The sequence below is a fragment of the Vitis vinifera genome, chromosome 13 (genome assembly GCF_030704535.1).
Source record: "Vitis vinifera cultivar Pinot Noir 40024 chromosome 13, ASM3070453v1".
NCBI classification, from domain to species: domain Eukaryota; kingdom Viridiplantae; phylum Streptophyta; class Magnoliopsida; order Vitales; family Vitaceae; genus Vitis; species Vitis vinifera.
The window spans coordinates 5249855-5262374 of NC_081817.1; the positions used below are offsets into that span (position 1 = coordinate 5249855).

The 12520-nt window shown below is 36.0% G+C and overlaps 2 protein-coding genes across 2 annotated transcripts; one reads left to right on the forward strand and one right to left on the reverse strand.

Moving 5' to 3' along the window:
- Positions 1–1208: 1208 nt before the first annotated feature.
- On the reverse strand, positions 1209–1820 carry LOC104881153 (uncharacterized). The gene has a single exon (XM_010660345.1). It carries the CDS (start codon positions 1818–1820, stop codon positions 1209–1211), a length of 612 nt encoding a protein of 203 aa, XP_010658647.1.
- Positions 1821–4039: 2219 nt separating this feature from the next.
- Positions 4040–8929, forward strand: LOC100266780 (uncharacterized). The gene is made up of 2 exons (XM_002276994.5): positions 4040–4252; positions 8094–8929. Exons 1-2 carry the CDS (start codon positions 4180–4182, stop codon positions 8744–8746), a joined length of 726 nt encoding a protein of 241 aa, XP_002277030.1. The 5' UTR covers positions 4040–4179; the 3' UTR covers positions 8747–8929.
- Positions 8930–12520: the final 3591 nt, after the last annotated feature.

The window sequence follows — 12520 nt, forward strand, 5'->3', positions numbered from 1 at the left end:
AAAGGAAGATTATTTATTTACATGCGGTTTTATGTTGAAAGTTAAATATAATTAAAAGTAATACAAAATTTATATGTTTTTAAAAGGGATAATTGTGTTTTTGATCTAATTAAGTCCAAAAATAAAGGATGATATAAAATATGAAGAGATTAATATATCTTTCAAAATTATTTTCTATTACAATATTTCACAATCTTTTTTATTTTAAATCTTTTTTTAATAATTATTTTGAAAATTTATTATTTTTAGAAGACTAATTTTTTTTAAAAATATATTCTAAAAACATATTATTTTTTATAAAAAAAAATTAACATATTTTTAATTATTTTTTTATACACAATTTTAAAAATATATATTTTTCAAGATGTTTGATTTTTAAATAATAATAATAATGATTTATTTTTTTTTTTTTTGGAAAATGGTGTATTTTTTTCTAAATCACTAAATTATATTAAATTTTATTGAGATTTACAAAATGAATAAAATTTAAATTAATTTTTTTTTTTCGTATTAAACAAATGTCATTTCTGAAAAGATAAAAAATTCATATTATTCTTTTTAATTTTCAAACTTTTTTTATGTCTTGATTTAAATGATGAACTTATATAGACTAAAACTTAATTTTTGAGCACAATCAGGTCCAAAACACAATTATCTATTTTTTAAATTATTTAATTTGTATAAAAAAAAATAAATGAAATGAATTTGAAAGTAATTTAGGCTCTTAAAATCTTTTTTTATTTTTATATTTTCTCTCTCTTTTTTTTTTCCCTCAAAGTAGGTATATTTACCCTAGACCTTAAAGGAAAATAACGAAATTAACCCTAGTTTATATAGCCCAACATTTGACTTTTAAGTTGAAATCAAGCAAACTTGATGTGGTAAGAGTTTTGGAAGAAACCCAAAAAGGAGAAGAAGAGGAAATTTGGTAAAGAGTTACATGGATGTAATCTTCAAACCTATGAGCAATAATTGCGTGTAACAACTAATTTTTCCAAAAGATGTAATTGTTTGGATCCAATTTGATTGGAAGTGTTTGGGTGGTAAGAGTTGAGCAGGTAAGTTTTTTTGAATTAGAAAATGGTCATATACTCGTACTTGGAATTTGTGAAGAATATTTTCATATTTACAGTAATAATGAATAAAAAAATTATGACAATGGCAATTAAATTAATAATAATAATAATAATGGGGGGTGAGACCCGGTCTCACAGGACCGGCGAAACGCAGCTAAACCCTGCCCTGCCGAACGCGCTCAGCAGATTGGTCCTGCATCTCAATGACCGAAGCAGACCCCACTGTCCTTTTCCTGCACTTTTTCCTCCGGCAGCCGCCTCCCTGGCCTCCGCCACAGGGATTATCGGCGCTGGAGCACGGCGACTCTGCCTCCTCCTCATGTCACTCAGTTCCATCTCTAGTGGGAACTTGGGCAATCCAAACATGAAGGCGTGCTTCTTCGACCTCGCCGCCGGCGTCACTCTCATACCAGAAAATCCGGGCTGGTTCTGGGATGAACCCTTTGGCACCGACAACCGAAGCGACTCCGAACGAACGACGGAAGTGCGGGATCGGGAGGGGGTGGCTGCGCTGAAGGACTCCGATCTCCAGGTGGCCAAGTCCACACTTGGATGGTTGGTGGGAGGAAGGGTTCTCCCGGAGATGATGATAGGCTCAGAGAGGAACTCGAAGAAGTGGTCATCTGGAGAAGGGTCTGGATGATGATGAGAATCATGAGATTGGAGGGTGTCAATTGGGAGGTCGCAAAATGAGAGTGCGTCTTCAGAATCTTCAAAGTCTTGCAGAAGGGTGGTGTCTTCCATCGGTTTTGGTTTGGAGTGAATATTTCCTTTTTTCTTGTGAGAAAAAAAAAGGCTTGATGAGAATGTGGATGATGGGTAGTTGAAGGACACAAGGGTTTATATAAGGAAGATAGATATAGAGAGAGAAAGAGAGAAAGTGAGAGGACATTTCTTTCGGACTTGAGTAATGAGTTGTTCTAGAGGAAATTAGGGTGGGATAAGAAATATAAAAATGAAAAATGAAGACAGCAGAGCAGACGGTGGAACTCGGAAGAGAGGGTTGATCTAGAAGGGGGTGAGGGTGGATGTGGTGGGACAGGTGAATGTTGCTAGAAGGATGGACCTTGTCCGAGGTGGACGAGAAGTGAAGGCGCCCAGGAAAGGAACGTTTAGCAAGAAAACCAGTCCATCTATGCTTTCTAGTTTCTAGAAGATGTGTATGCGCTTGTCTTGGCTCCACTACCAACCCAATAAAATAATCCATCCCTGAAGATTGGGACGTAAATGGCACGGAAAAGAAATCTTATATTAGTCATTTTTCAGTGCTATTCAAAAATCGGATATAACTTAAATAAACTTCTAGATGTAACAGATAGAGCTACTTTTGTCGTATTTCAACCACCAGTATCCATAAAGTTAGATGGTAGCTTGAGTCAAACCAAGCTACACAAGGACATAGCTGATGGAATTTACCCACACAAAATTTATATTTTGACAGTTAAGTCTTACCAAGGCTAAGACAGAGGTGGGTATGCCCAATTTGAGGCTTGAGTCAAGAGTCAAGTTGGTTTGGCTCAACTAGCCTGGTCTAATCCAGGTTAGCAGCCCGTTTTACCACATTTTGAGCCAATCAGGATCCAAAATCCAGACAAATAACTATGACTAGCATATTGTTAACACCTTGAACTTATGAGTGTAAGCCTACTAAACAAGGGTTGCTAGCCAATGGTAGAGCCAGTTTAGGGGGCCAAGATATAAAATTTATTTCAAGGGTAGAACAATGTCCAAATGCTTATATAGCCTAATAATAGCTTTTCATTTTTGCTCAAAATCTTATGTTAAGGGATTAAATCCCTTCTATACATTTTTTTTCCCCAAAATTTTAGGGGAGGCATTTGCCCCTCCCGGGCACAAGGTGACTCCGCCCCCTATTGCTAGCACAACAAAAGGATGACACCTAATATGAGGTGTTGTAAGATATGTGACGTGAGATGTATGGAGGGTCATGACACAAGCCAAGCAAAACTTGGTGAGGGAACAAGTGGCATGAGCTACTGCAATTAGACATGTGAAGGTGACATAAAAAAAGAGTGAGTTGTTAAGCTTGGTAGAGGTGGCATGAGTAGAAACAAGTGTAACAACTTGTTAGCATTATTGGCTCCACCATCCAATTGCTCCTTAATTGTATCCATCATTAGCTCCTTAATTTATCCTTATTTATATCCTTTAGTTCTCTATATTTCCATAACACAACTATGACGAATGATAAACATGTGATGATGGTTGAAGCCTTGAGAGGATCCACTATCTAGATGTGAATGAGATTAGTAAGTTGATTCTTAAAATTAGGTAGTGCTCTCTCTATGTTTATGAATAATATGACTTGCCAAGTTTTTTTGGTATGAATTTATCAAAAAAGATTGTGGAAGTTTTGCTTCAAAGTAGGTCTTGACCATTTTTTGTAATTACACAAAAGGGAATACAAGTTAGTGTTTTTTTTTTCTTAAAAATATACTTATAGTACATTCTTGAGTGTTCGAAAAAATTATCTTATAGGACTTCTATTCACCACACAACCTAAAAAGGTTAAAGGGTAAGTTTTGTGTCTATGACATCCATATCCTAGAAATTAAAAGTGCGTTTGATAGTGATTTTAAAAAACGTTTTTAATCTATTTAATACTTGAATGATAAAAATTTTTAAGTATTAAAAAAATTAAAAACACTTTCTAAAATTATTGTCAAACGAGGTCCAAGTGTTATATATAGATAAAACCAAGTATCTTATCCACCTCATTCATGTTATAATCGAGCCTAGAATTCAACAAGCGTATTTATATGAACTTTGCACAACCATATAAGATTTGAATAGATGAAGATAAAATAGTTTCATCACTCATTGTAGTTGGAAATAATGATTCTTAATCAAATTCTAAATATAAACATGAGTGAAAATACCATCAAAACCTTTTTTAGAATACTCAATATTATATATTTTTAAATTAAAATTAATTTATAAATATATTCAAATTTGTGAAAATGCAACTGGGGCATGCTCGAGATGGGGGAAATGGGTATAGCTAAAAACCCGTAGCCTTTAAGACCCAAGACGACACAGCCTCCAAAACCCTCGTGTGTTTGGCTTTCAGTTCAGGATTAAAATGGGGAGAGTAGCTCTTCTTCACTTGCTTCGATCACAGTCCAGGCGCATCTCTTCCACAAACGCCCTCTCTGGTTTTTCCCTCTCTCTATTTCTCTTTTCTTTTTCTATCTAAATTGTCATTTTCATTCTGAACACACACCCTCACCGCTCCAATTCAACTCTTCCGTTTCTTTTCCTTTGTTTCATTGCTTTATTTTTTGAACGACCAAACCCCCAAGAACTACCATGTGATGGGGTCTCTCCTGCTACTTGTTGAGGTGAAATAGCGATGTTGTATGACGAATTAGTTTTGTTGGGATCGTTGTATTTGTTCAGATCGAGTGTGATTAATCCAAATATTCATGAGCGTATTATAAGATTGTGGAACGCCAGCGTTTGAAACGGTTATAGATTTGGGGACATGGGAAATTCTTGTTTCTGGGGTTTGTCAATTAGGTAGTGAATGACTATGGAGCCCAATCAGGGTTGGGATTTATAGACCCGGAAATATGTTGAAAATATTTATCTTTTGTTAGGAATGTCAAGGTCGGGAGCTTTTGAATGCGGGCTTTGTATAGGCACAGTGAAGGGTTAAGCACCATTGTCTGGGTAACAGTGGAAAATCTGGTGTTTGAATAGGGCTTGTTTCAGGCTAATGGGTTTTATTTTTCCTAATATGAATTTTGAAGAATCTGGACATGCTTGATGGTTTAGGGCAGTTTTTTAAATCCCACTCAAGTGCTCAAGGGATGGGAAGGTTACAGGTTCAAGTCTCAATGGGGACAAAATTTACCTTGAAAAAAAAAAAGGAACCAAATTTTGAATCTTGTGCAGTCTTTTGGATCAGAGACATGTGCATGGTTCAAAGATTGTAAATATTGGTCCTGTCCTCTATTTAGCTGTGTGTATGGCCTAAATAGTATCCAGTTCGTTTGGAATTCATTCAAAGTTGTTCCATGATAGTAGAAAAATGAGTGTAGAAGAAGTCGAACTTGGCCAAAATTTTTAAGTAATGGAATGTTTGAAATGGCTTAGAGTCAAAGCAAAGTTTCAACAATCTTGTGAAAATTTACTACTTTCTTGGAACAGGTAATTGTGTTGGAAAATGAATGGACAAATGTGCTTAATTTTTTTTTTTTTTTTTTTGATATGTGATGATGAGATATTGTAAACACGCTTCAAAGAAAGAGCGTGACAAGGTACACAAGAAGGAAACAAAGAGTCACAAGAAAACAACAAAAAATCCAAGGAAAAACAGCTCTCTCCGATACCAAACTAACCAATCAACAAAATCAATTACAGTCAAAGTGCCAACACCCGTATACATCTTTGCTCACAAAAACAGATTACTAAAGAAAACGTTCTTCAGAATTTGGATAGTTCAAAAAATGCATAAAGGAACAACTTTCCATATTTTCTTGCACTTCTTACCGATGAAGGAGCCATGCCACCATAATAGAGTCTCTCTCACGAAGGCCAACAAAATCCAAGGAACAACTGCCAAAGAACCTTTGCCAAGGGATAGTGAAGGAGAATGCAGTCTGTCAACTCCTCTTTCACTTTACATAAATAGAATCTATTAACCAATGCCCATCCCCTTTTTTGTAGCTGATCAAGAGTCAAAACTTTTCCCCAACAAACTTCTCATGCTTTGCACTTAAAGAATCAGTATTAAAAGATCCATCTCTATACCGTGCATTGAGAGTTGGTATTTTTCATGATTCTTGTTTTGGCATATGTGTTGTTTTTATGCAATACTACATTTTCTAGTGCTACAGGTAACATATGAATTTTGGGTTGGTCATTTTTCTTCTTTTCTACAATGTTTTGGTCTGTACACAAACAGTGAGTATTATTTGGCTTGACATATCAACTCTTTCCCGTCTGACACATATCTGTCACTCTGATTTCCTAAGTTGCAGAAGGTTCCTATGTTACATATTTCCGATCCAGATCTAGAAGTAACATCTGTAAGTGTGCTTGTTTGCCACCACATTCTTACAATCTTGTATGAGAAACTGGGTTCTTACACTACAAGCCTTCATCGCTACCAACATTAATGATTGAGTGTGTTTATATCTTAACAGCATCAAATAGGAGTTGTTCAAAATAAGTTTGGGGCTGGGAGCAGGGAACCACCTGTATTTAGAGGTCTAAACTGTGAAGGCACATAAGAGGCATTTAAGCAATGTGTGTATTTATGCTGCGGGCATGTGTGTTAATTGAGAGTCCTTTGGTCAATACTGGCCTGTTAGCCTATGTAATATGGTCAAAAGTCAGACCTCTACTGACTCCATGAATCGCCTTTTTTTTCCATCTAGCTCTTTTTGTAGAAAAGATACTGACTATACTATCATTATTCTAGAAGTGATCCATTCCATGAGGAAAAAGAACGAGAATGACTCCTGAGGCTTAGTTCAGTTAGGAAGTGGTTGGAGTGGTGGGGATAAGGAGGTTCCAAGTTCGATACCACATATGCAAGGAAAAAAAGGTTTAACCGTCAAAAAAATTATGAAAAAGAATGAAAAAAGTGACAATATGACTGTGAAACTCAAATAGGTCTATGCATGTCTCTAGTGGAATTTCAGACGACATGCTTTTCACATATTTTCAATTTTCTGCACCTTTTTTTAGGCTTTTCGTATGATGCATTCTCTCCTCAACTGTAGCTATCTGTACACAACTGCAGGCTTTTAACCAGTCCAGAGGCAATACCCTGTTTTCATTATCTGTTTTGAGTTTTCCTAATCTAAACAAGCTTGGAACTGGATGTGGTCTATCCTTAATCACGATTGCATTTTCCATAATGACCAATGGTTGTTGGTAACTAAGAGGGATTTAACACAGGTCAAACTGTTTGCTGCAAATACTTTGTGCAAGCCAAAATATGTATCTCCTTCCAGGAATTGGTTCCCCCTGCCTCAATGGATGGTGAAGAGTGGCATGGGTGTAGAAGCTAGGTTTGATGATTCTGAGCCACTTCCTTGTCATGTGTATCTCACAAAGCTAAGTTTGATGATTCTGGGCCACTTCCTTGTCATGAATATCCCATGTAAACTTGAGGGAGTGGATTTCTATGTGAATGATCGACTTGGGCCTAATGGTAGTTGAGAACTTTGAACCTTATCCCTTGAATGAGATGACGCAATGAGGGCTCTTAGTGGCAAAACCTACCAGGGTTATGCAATGAGCAGTTTGCGCTCTCAACCTCCTCTTCTCTCTGCCATGCCAGGCCGTGGTGATGAAATGTGACTGTGGGAAGCACATAGAAAAGAGAAAATAATGATTTTAAATTAATGGCATGGCTGGGGCATGTTGGGCATGTGTCTAATGTGTGTGCAAGGTGTGTTCTTCCAATTACTTCTTGTTGGTCCTGCCAACCCATTTATCAGTTGGGCCCTGAGCTGGAGACCATGCCTAGGATACAATACTTCTTATGGTTTGTGGTGCATGCTGAATTGGTCAATCAAGATGTTTCTTTCTTTTTGTAATAGGACCAAACAAAAAATGTTTTGCCGTTGAAATAGTGTCCTGATGCCACTATGTCTCCTTTATAACAAAACAGAGAGTCCCTATTTATGTTTAGTCATATTGCTCCTCCCTGAACCACACACCTGGCTAACATTAAATTATAGCTTTTCTAATTGCTTGACATTCTAAATCTTCTTATATGCTGAGATTCCTGTTTCCACATTGAGTTTAAATCCTTATTAATTTTTCTCTTGTCAAGAGTAACCTTGGTGATATAAAATGGCTAGGATACAATAATTTTTTGGTTTGCACCATAATTGTCTCTATCTAAATCTTACCTGATTCCAGAGTTTTTTTGGATGCTTCAACAAACCTTTTGTTGCATCTCTTCTTTGGATGTTGATAATCAATGATAATGATTCTCTTGTTGTGATCATTGCTGTTGTTATTATTGCTGCACAGGTTATCATCCTCATAGGTTCGGAATATGGCCACACGCCCCAAGTGCCAAACCAAACATTAATTCTGCCATCCAGCTTGCTGCTTCCCAGAGAAGATGGGCATCTAAAGCCAGAACCGCAGAAGATGATAGCAAGATTAGCATTGGACCACGAAGAGGGGGAGAAATGGAGGAAGATGAAAAAGATTCTGGGATTGTTTACCATGGGCCTATCTCATCTACAGTAAAGAAAGTGAAGCTTCTCTCTCTTTCCACCTGCTGCCTCTCAGTATCTCTAGGGCCTGTTATCACTTTCATGACATCCCCTGAAATGAATGTGATCCTCAAGGGTGCGGTTGCATCTTCTGTGATATTCCTCAGTGCTTCTACCACTGCTGCCCTTCACTGGTTCGTAAGCCCGTACGTTCACAAGCTCAGATGGCAGCCAGGTTCAGACACATTTGAAGTGGAGATGATGTCATGGCTGGCAACATACCTTCCAAAGACTCTAAAGTTTGCTGATATCCGCCCACCAGAGACCAATAGGCCTTTTGTGACATTCAAGGCCAATGGAAATTTCTACTTTGTCGACGCGGAACACTGTCATAACAAGGCTTTGTTAGCAAAACTGACCCCTCGGAAAGCAGCCCATGAGTCTGCTTTTAAGAACTTGTGATCTGGTAACATATTGACAGAGCTCTGAACCACATCATAGATTATGGCTTTTGATAAGCCACAAATCTTTTTGAGCCTTTGAAGGCATACTTTGTGTTCTTTGTTTTCCAGAAATAGTGTGACACTGGATTTTGTTTGGTTTGGCAGAAAATGATTTAGTGGTGAGATTTTCCAGACTTTTTAAGGATTAGAGCATTTGCTGTCAAGATGGCCAAATTATATTTTGGATATGGCATGTGATAATCAAATGATATGCCTAATTTACTTCAATTGAAATCATTTGACCAGTTTTTGGAAATTATATTGACACTCCCTGTCTAACCGGCATTGTAGGATTAATGATATATCTATAAAATACTAGAAAAATGCACTGATATTATGCTAGGATAAAACCAAAAATTGAAAACAAAAAAGAAATGAAAATTGAAAGGTCTCAATCCCTAAATGAGTTGGTTAGAACCCTAATTTTGCAATAACCACTTGTGGTATTGGTCCTATTTGGGGATTTTAGTCTACACTGGGAAAATTGAAGTACACAACTTTCAATTTGAGCTGTAAGAGGAAGAATCAGTTTGATAGTGGTTTTAGAATGCACTATTAATTTTTTTTGACACTTAAAAATTTTTATCATTCAATTATTAGAAAAGTTAGAAGAATTTTTTAAAATCAATGTCAAATGCACTTAAAGTAAACTGACTCGTTGAATCCCAAAACACAATGATTATTGTGGTTTTTAGATGTGTAGGAACTCAACAAATAAGTAAAGTTAGGTTTTTCTTATAATTGCATAATGATGGTTTTTTTTGTTGGTTTTGTTTCTCATTATGGGGATTGCAATTTTTTGTGATTTTTTGTTGTACAATTAAAAATTAGGGAACCAAGACTTAGTTGTTTATCACAATAAAAAGCAACATTAGATAAATAATGTAGATCTAGACTGTTATTACATATTTAACATGTTTCAAGATTTATTTGCTACCATTTTAGGTGATTCGACACAAAGTTATGTTGTAATGAAGGTAATGTATTACTTGTTGAATTATATCTTCATGTAAAATTGTTATACATGTTTAGAATATTTCATCATCAAAGGATGATTCACTTTATAGTATTTGTTGGAAGTACTACTCCAATTGAGGTTGTTCCAACACAATCTAGTGGAAGGGTCACATATGATAGAAATTGGGTCTAGTGATTGTAAATTTGAAGATGAGATTAGGCCTATAGTGAAGCTCACTAGATATAGACATGGATATGTTGGTGGTGGGGGCATTAATCAACATTGGGTAGAGGTTGTCCAAAAGATGGCAATAACATAGGGTTTTAGATTGGTGGGAGGAAAGGTAGCCATAGAGCCATTGAAGATATAATGTTTAAAGATGTGGGCAAGGATGAGGATGTAGATGTGAAGATGGCTATGAAGATAATGTTGAGGGTAATTGTGAAGATGTTGATGAGAATGAAGAATTGGCACATTGGTGAGGATTATGACATTCAATGGTGTCCACCAAGTCATGTAGATGAGAGTTCATCTAGCGTCGAGTCACTTGATAGAGATAGTGGGGAAAATTGGTTCCATATTAATGATGACTTGTTAGGATATGAATCTAATGATGGTGATAGGGTTCAATACAATTCCATAAATAAGGGATTAGAGAGTAAAACATACAAGGTTGTTGAAAAGGTAAATAAAATGAAGAAGGGTTAATTATTTGGAAACATGCATGAGTTTAGAATTGTGTTAAGGGGTTTTGTGATCCATGAGGGTTTTGAAATAAAAAGGTTAAAGAATCAAAGAATTAGAATGATCGCAAAGTGTGCAACTAAAGGTTATCCTTAAAGAATATATGTTATTCCTTATTGTTGGTGGAGTAACTTGCATGATCAAGAAAATGGAAAAGGCACACAATGATGTTAGAACCTCAAAATATTCAAATGCGTCCTTTAATGGATAGCCTAGAAATTAAGTGGAATTGAAATTGGATGGAATGAGGGAAGCATTGAAAGGAAGTTATACTATAGACCAAGTAAAATGGAGCTTTATAGGACCAAACGGAGGGCAAAGAATGAGAATGAAGGATTACATAGCAAGTCATATGCCAAGTTTCAAGCTTACATTGAGCTAGTAAGGGTGACAAATCCTAGATCTTTAGCGAAGATCAATGATGATAGGAAAACTCCATATTCTACTTTTACATTCAAAAGGTTATTTATTTCATTTAAGACAATGAAGACTAACATCATAACGAAATGCAGACCTTTCATAATATTGGACAAATAGAGGTGTTCTACTAATTATTGTTGCTTTGGAAACCATTTGTTCCTTATTATATTAGGCATTGTCAAGAGTGAAAACCAAGATAATTGGACATTATTTGTTTAGTATTTGGAGACTATTCTTTGCGCAAATTCATGTAATGTACAATGTATTTTCATGACAAATTGTCAAAAGGTATGATATAATTGTTTTGATTATACATTGTGAAACCAAGGTTTGGTTAATCTCGATTTTGATTACAACAAAACAAGGTTTAGAACTAATGATTATATTTCAAGTGTGATCAGGTAAGACGATTTCCAAAATGGCAATCACAAAGAAAAATCAAGTCAATAAGAAATCATGAAAAAGAAGACCACCTCAAAGAGAAGTGTTTTTCAAATACCCAAACTTCATAAGATCTTTTTGTAAGGTTGTTGATGCACTAAGATTTTCATACATTACATTTTTTACTTATGCACCAAAATCATCCAAGAGTTATTTTGTTTTAAATATTTTAAAATTAGATGATTTCATGTTTTTAACTAAAACCTTGTGTCAAATGTTTTTCAAATTTGTTTAAAAGGTTTTAAGTTGAAAAAGTTGGTTCTTAAGCTAAAAACGACTCAACCAGTTGAACCGGATAAGGAACCGGTCGACCGCTAGCTCAACCGGTCTAGGAACAAGTCGACTCCCAGTTCAACCGGTCAATGGTATGAACAGTAACTAGTCGACCGCCAACTCAACTGGTCAAGGGGTGCAAAAAGTCTTCTCTCTCTTTTAGAATGGTTATTCAACCGGATGAGGAATCGATCGACCCACACCTCAACCGGTCAAGGTCTGGTTAAGATCCAATCGAGGTCTAATGGTCACCTACTAAGCATTAAATGCTAATGGCTAGTCAACCAGTCCAACCCCCAACAGCTAGTTTGGTTTTTTTCCTTTATAAAAAGGCTCCAAATCTTCATTGTTGAAGAGTTCAACCTTCCCAAACCTTTTTTGAATATATTTGAGTCTTGAAATAATGTTTTTGAGTGCACCATTGTTCTAAAACTTGCATATCTTTAGTGCACCATTCAATCCTAGTTTTCTTGTATCATTTGAGCTTAAAGTTTTTGTATTAGGATTTTGTGAGATCAATTATTTGTATATCTTTGAGATGAAGATTCTCAAGTGTGGGGTATCTCTTGAGGATTATAAAGGGTACTTGGAGCCAAAAGTCCAAGAGGGTGGATTGAAACCATAATCTAATTGTATTACTTGAAGGCTTGATTTGGAAGCCTTGAATTAGTGGAACCTCAAGCTTGGGATTGAAGTTAGAGGAGAGTGGATGTAGGTCGGGTTGCGTCGAACCACTATAAAATCTTGTGTTTGCATTCTCTCTTCCCTACTCTTTTACTTTATATGCAATTGTCTTTATATTGTTTTATTATATACTTGCATATATTTGTCTCTTACATTCATATAGTTTAAATTTGCAAAAAGAGACCATCACCCTATTCACACCCCCCCCCCTCT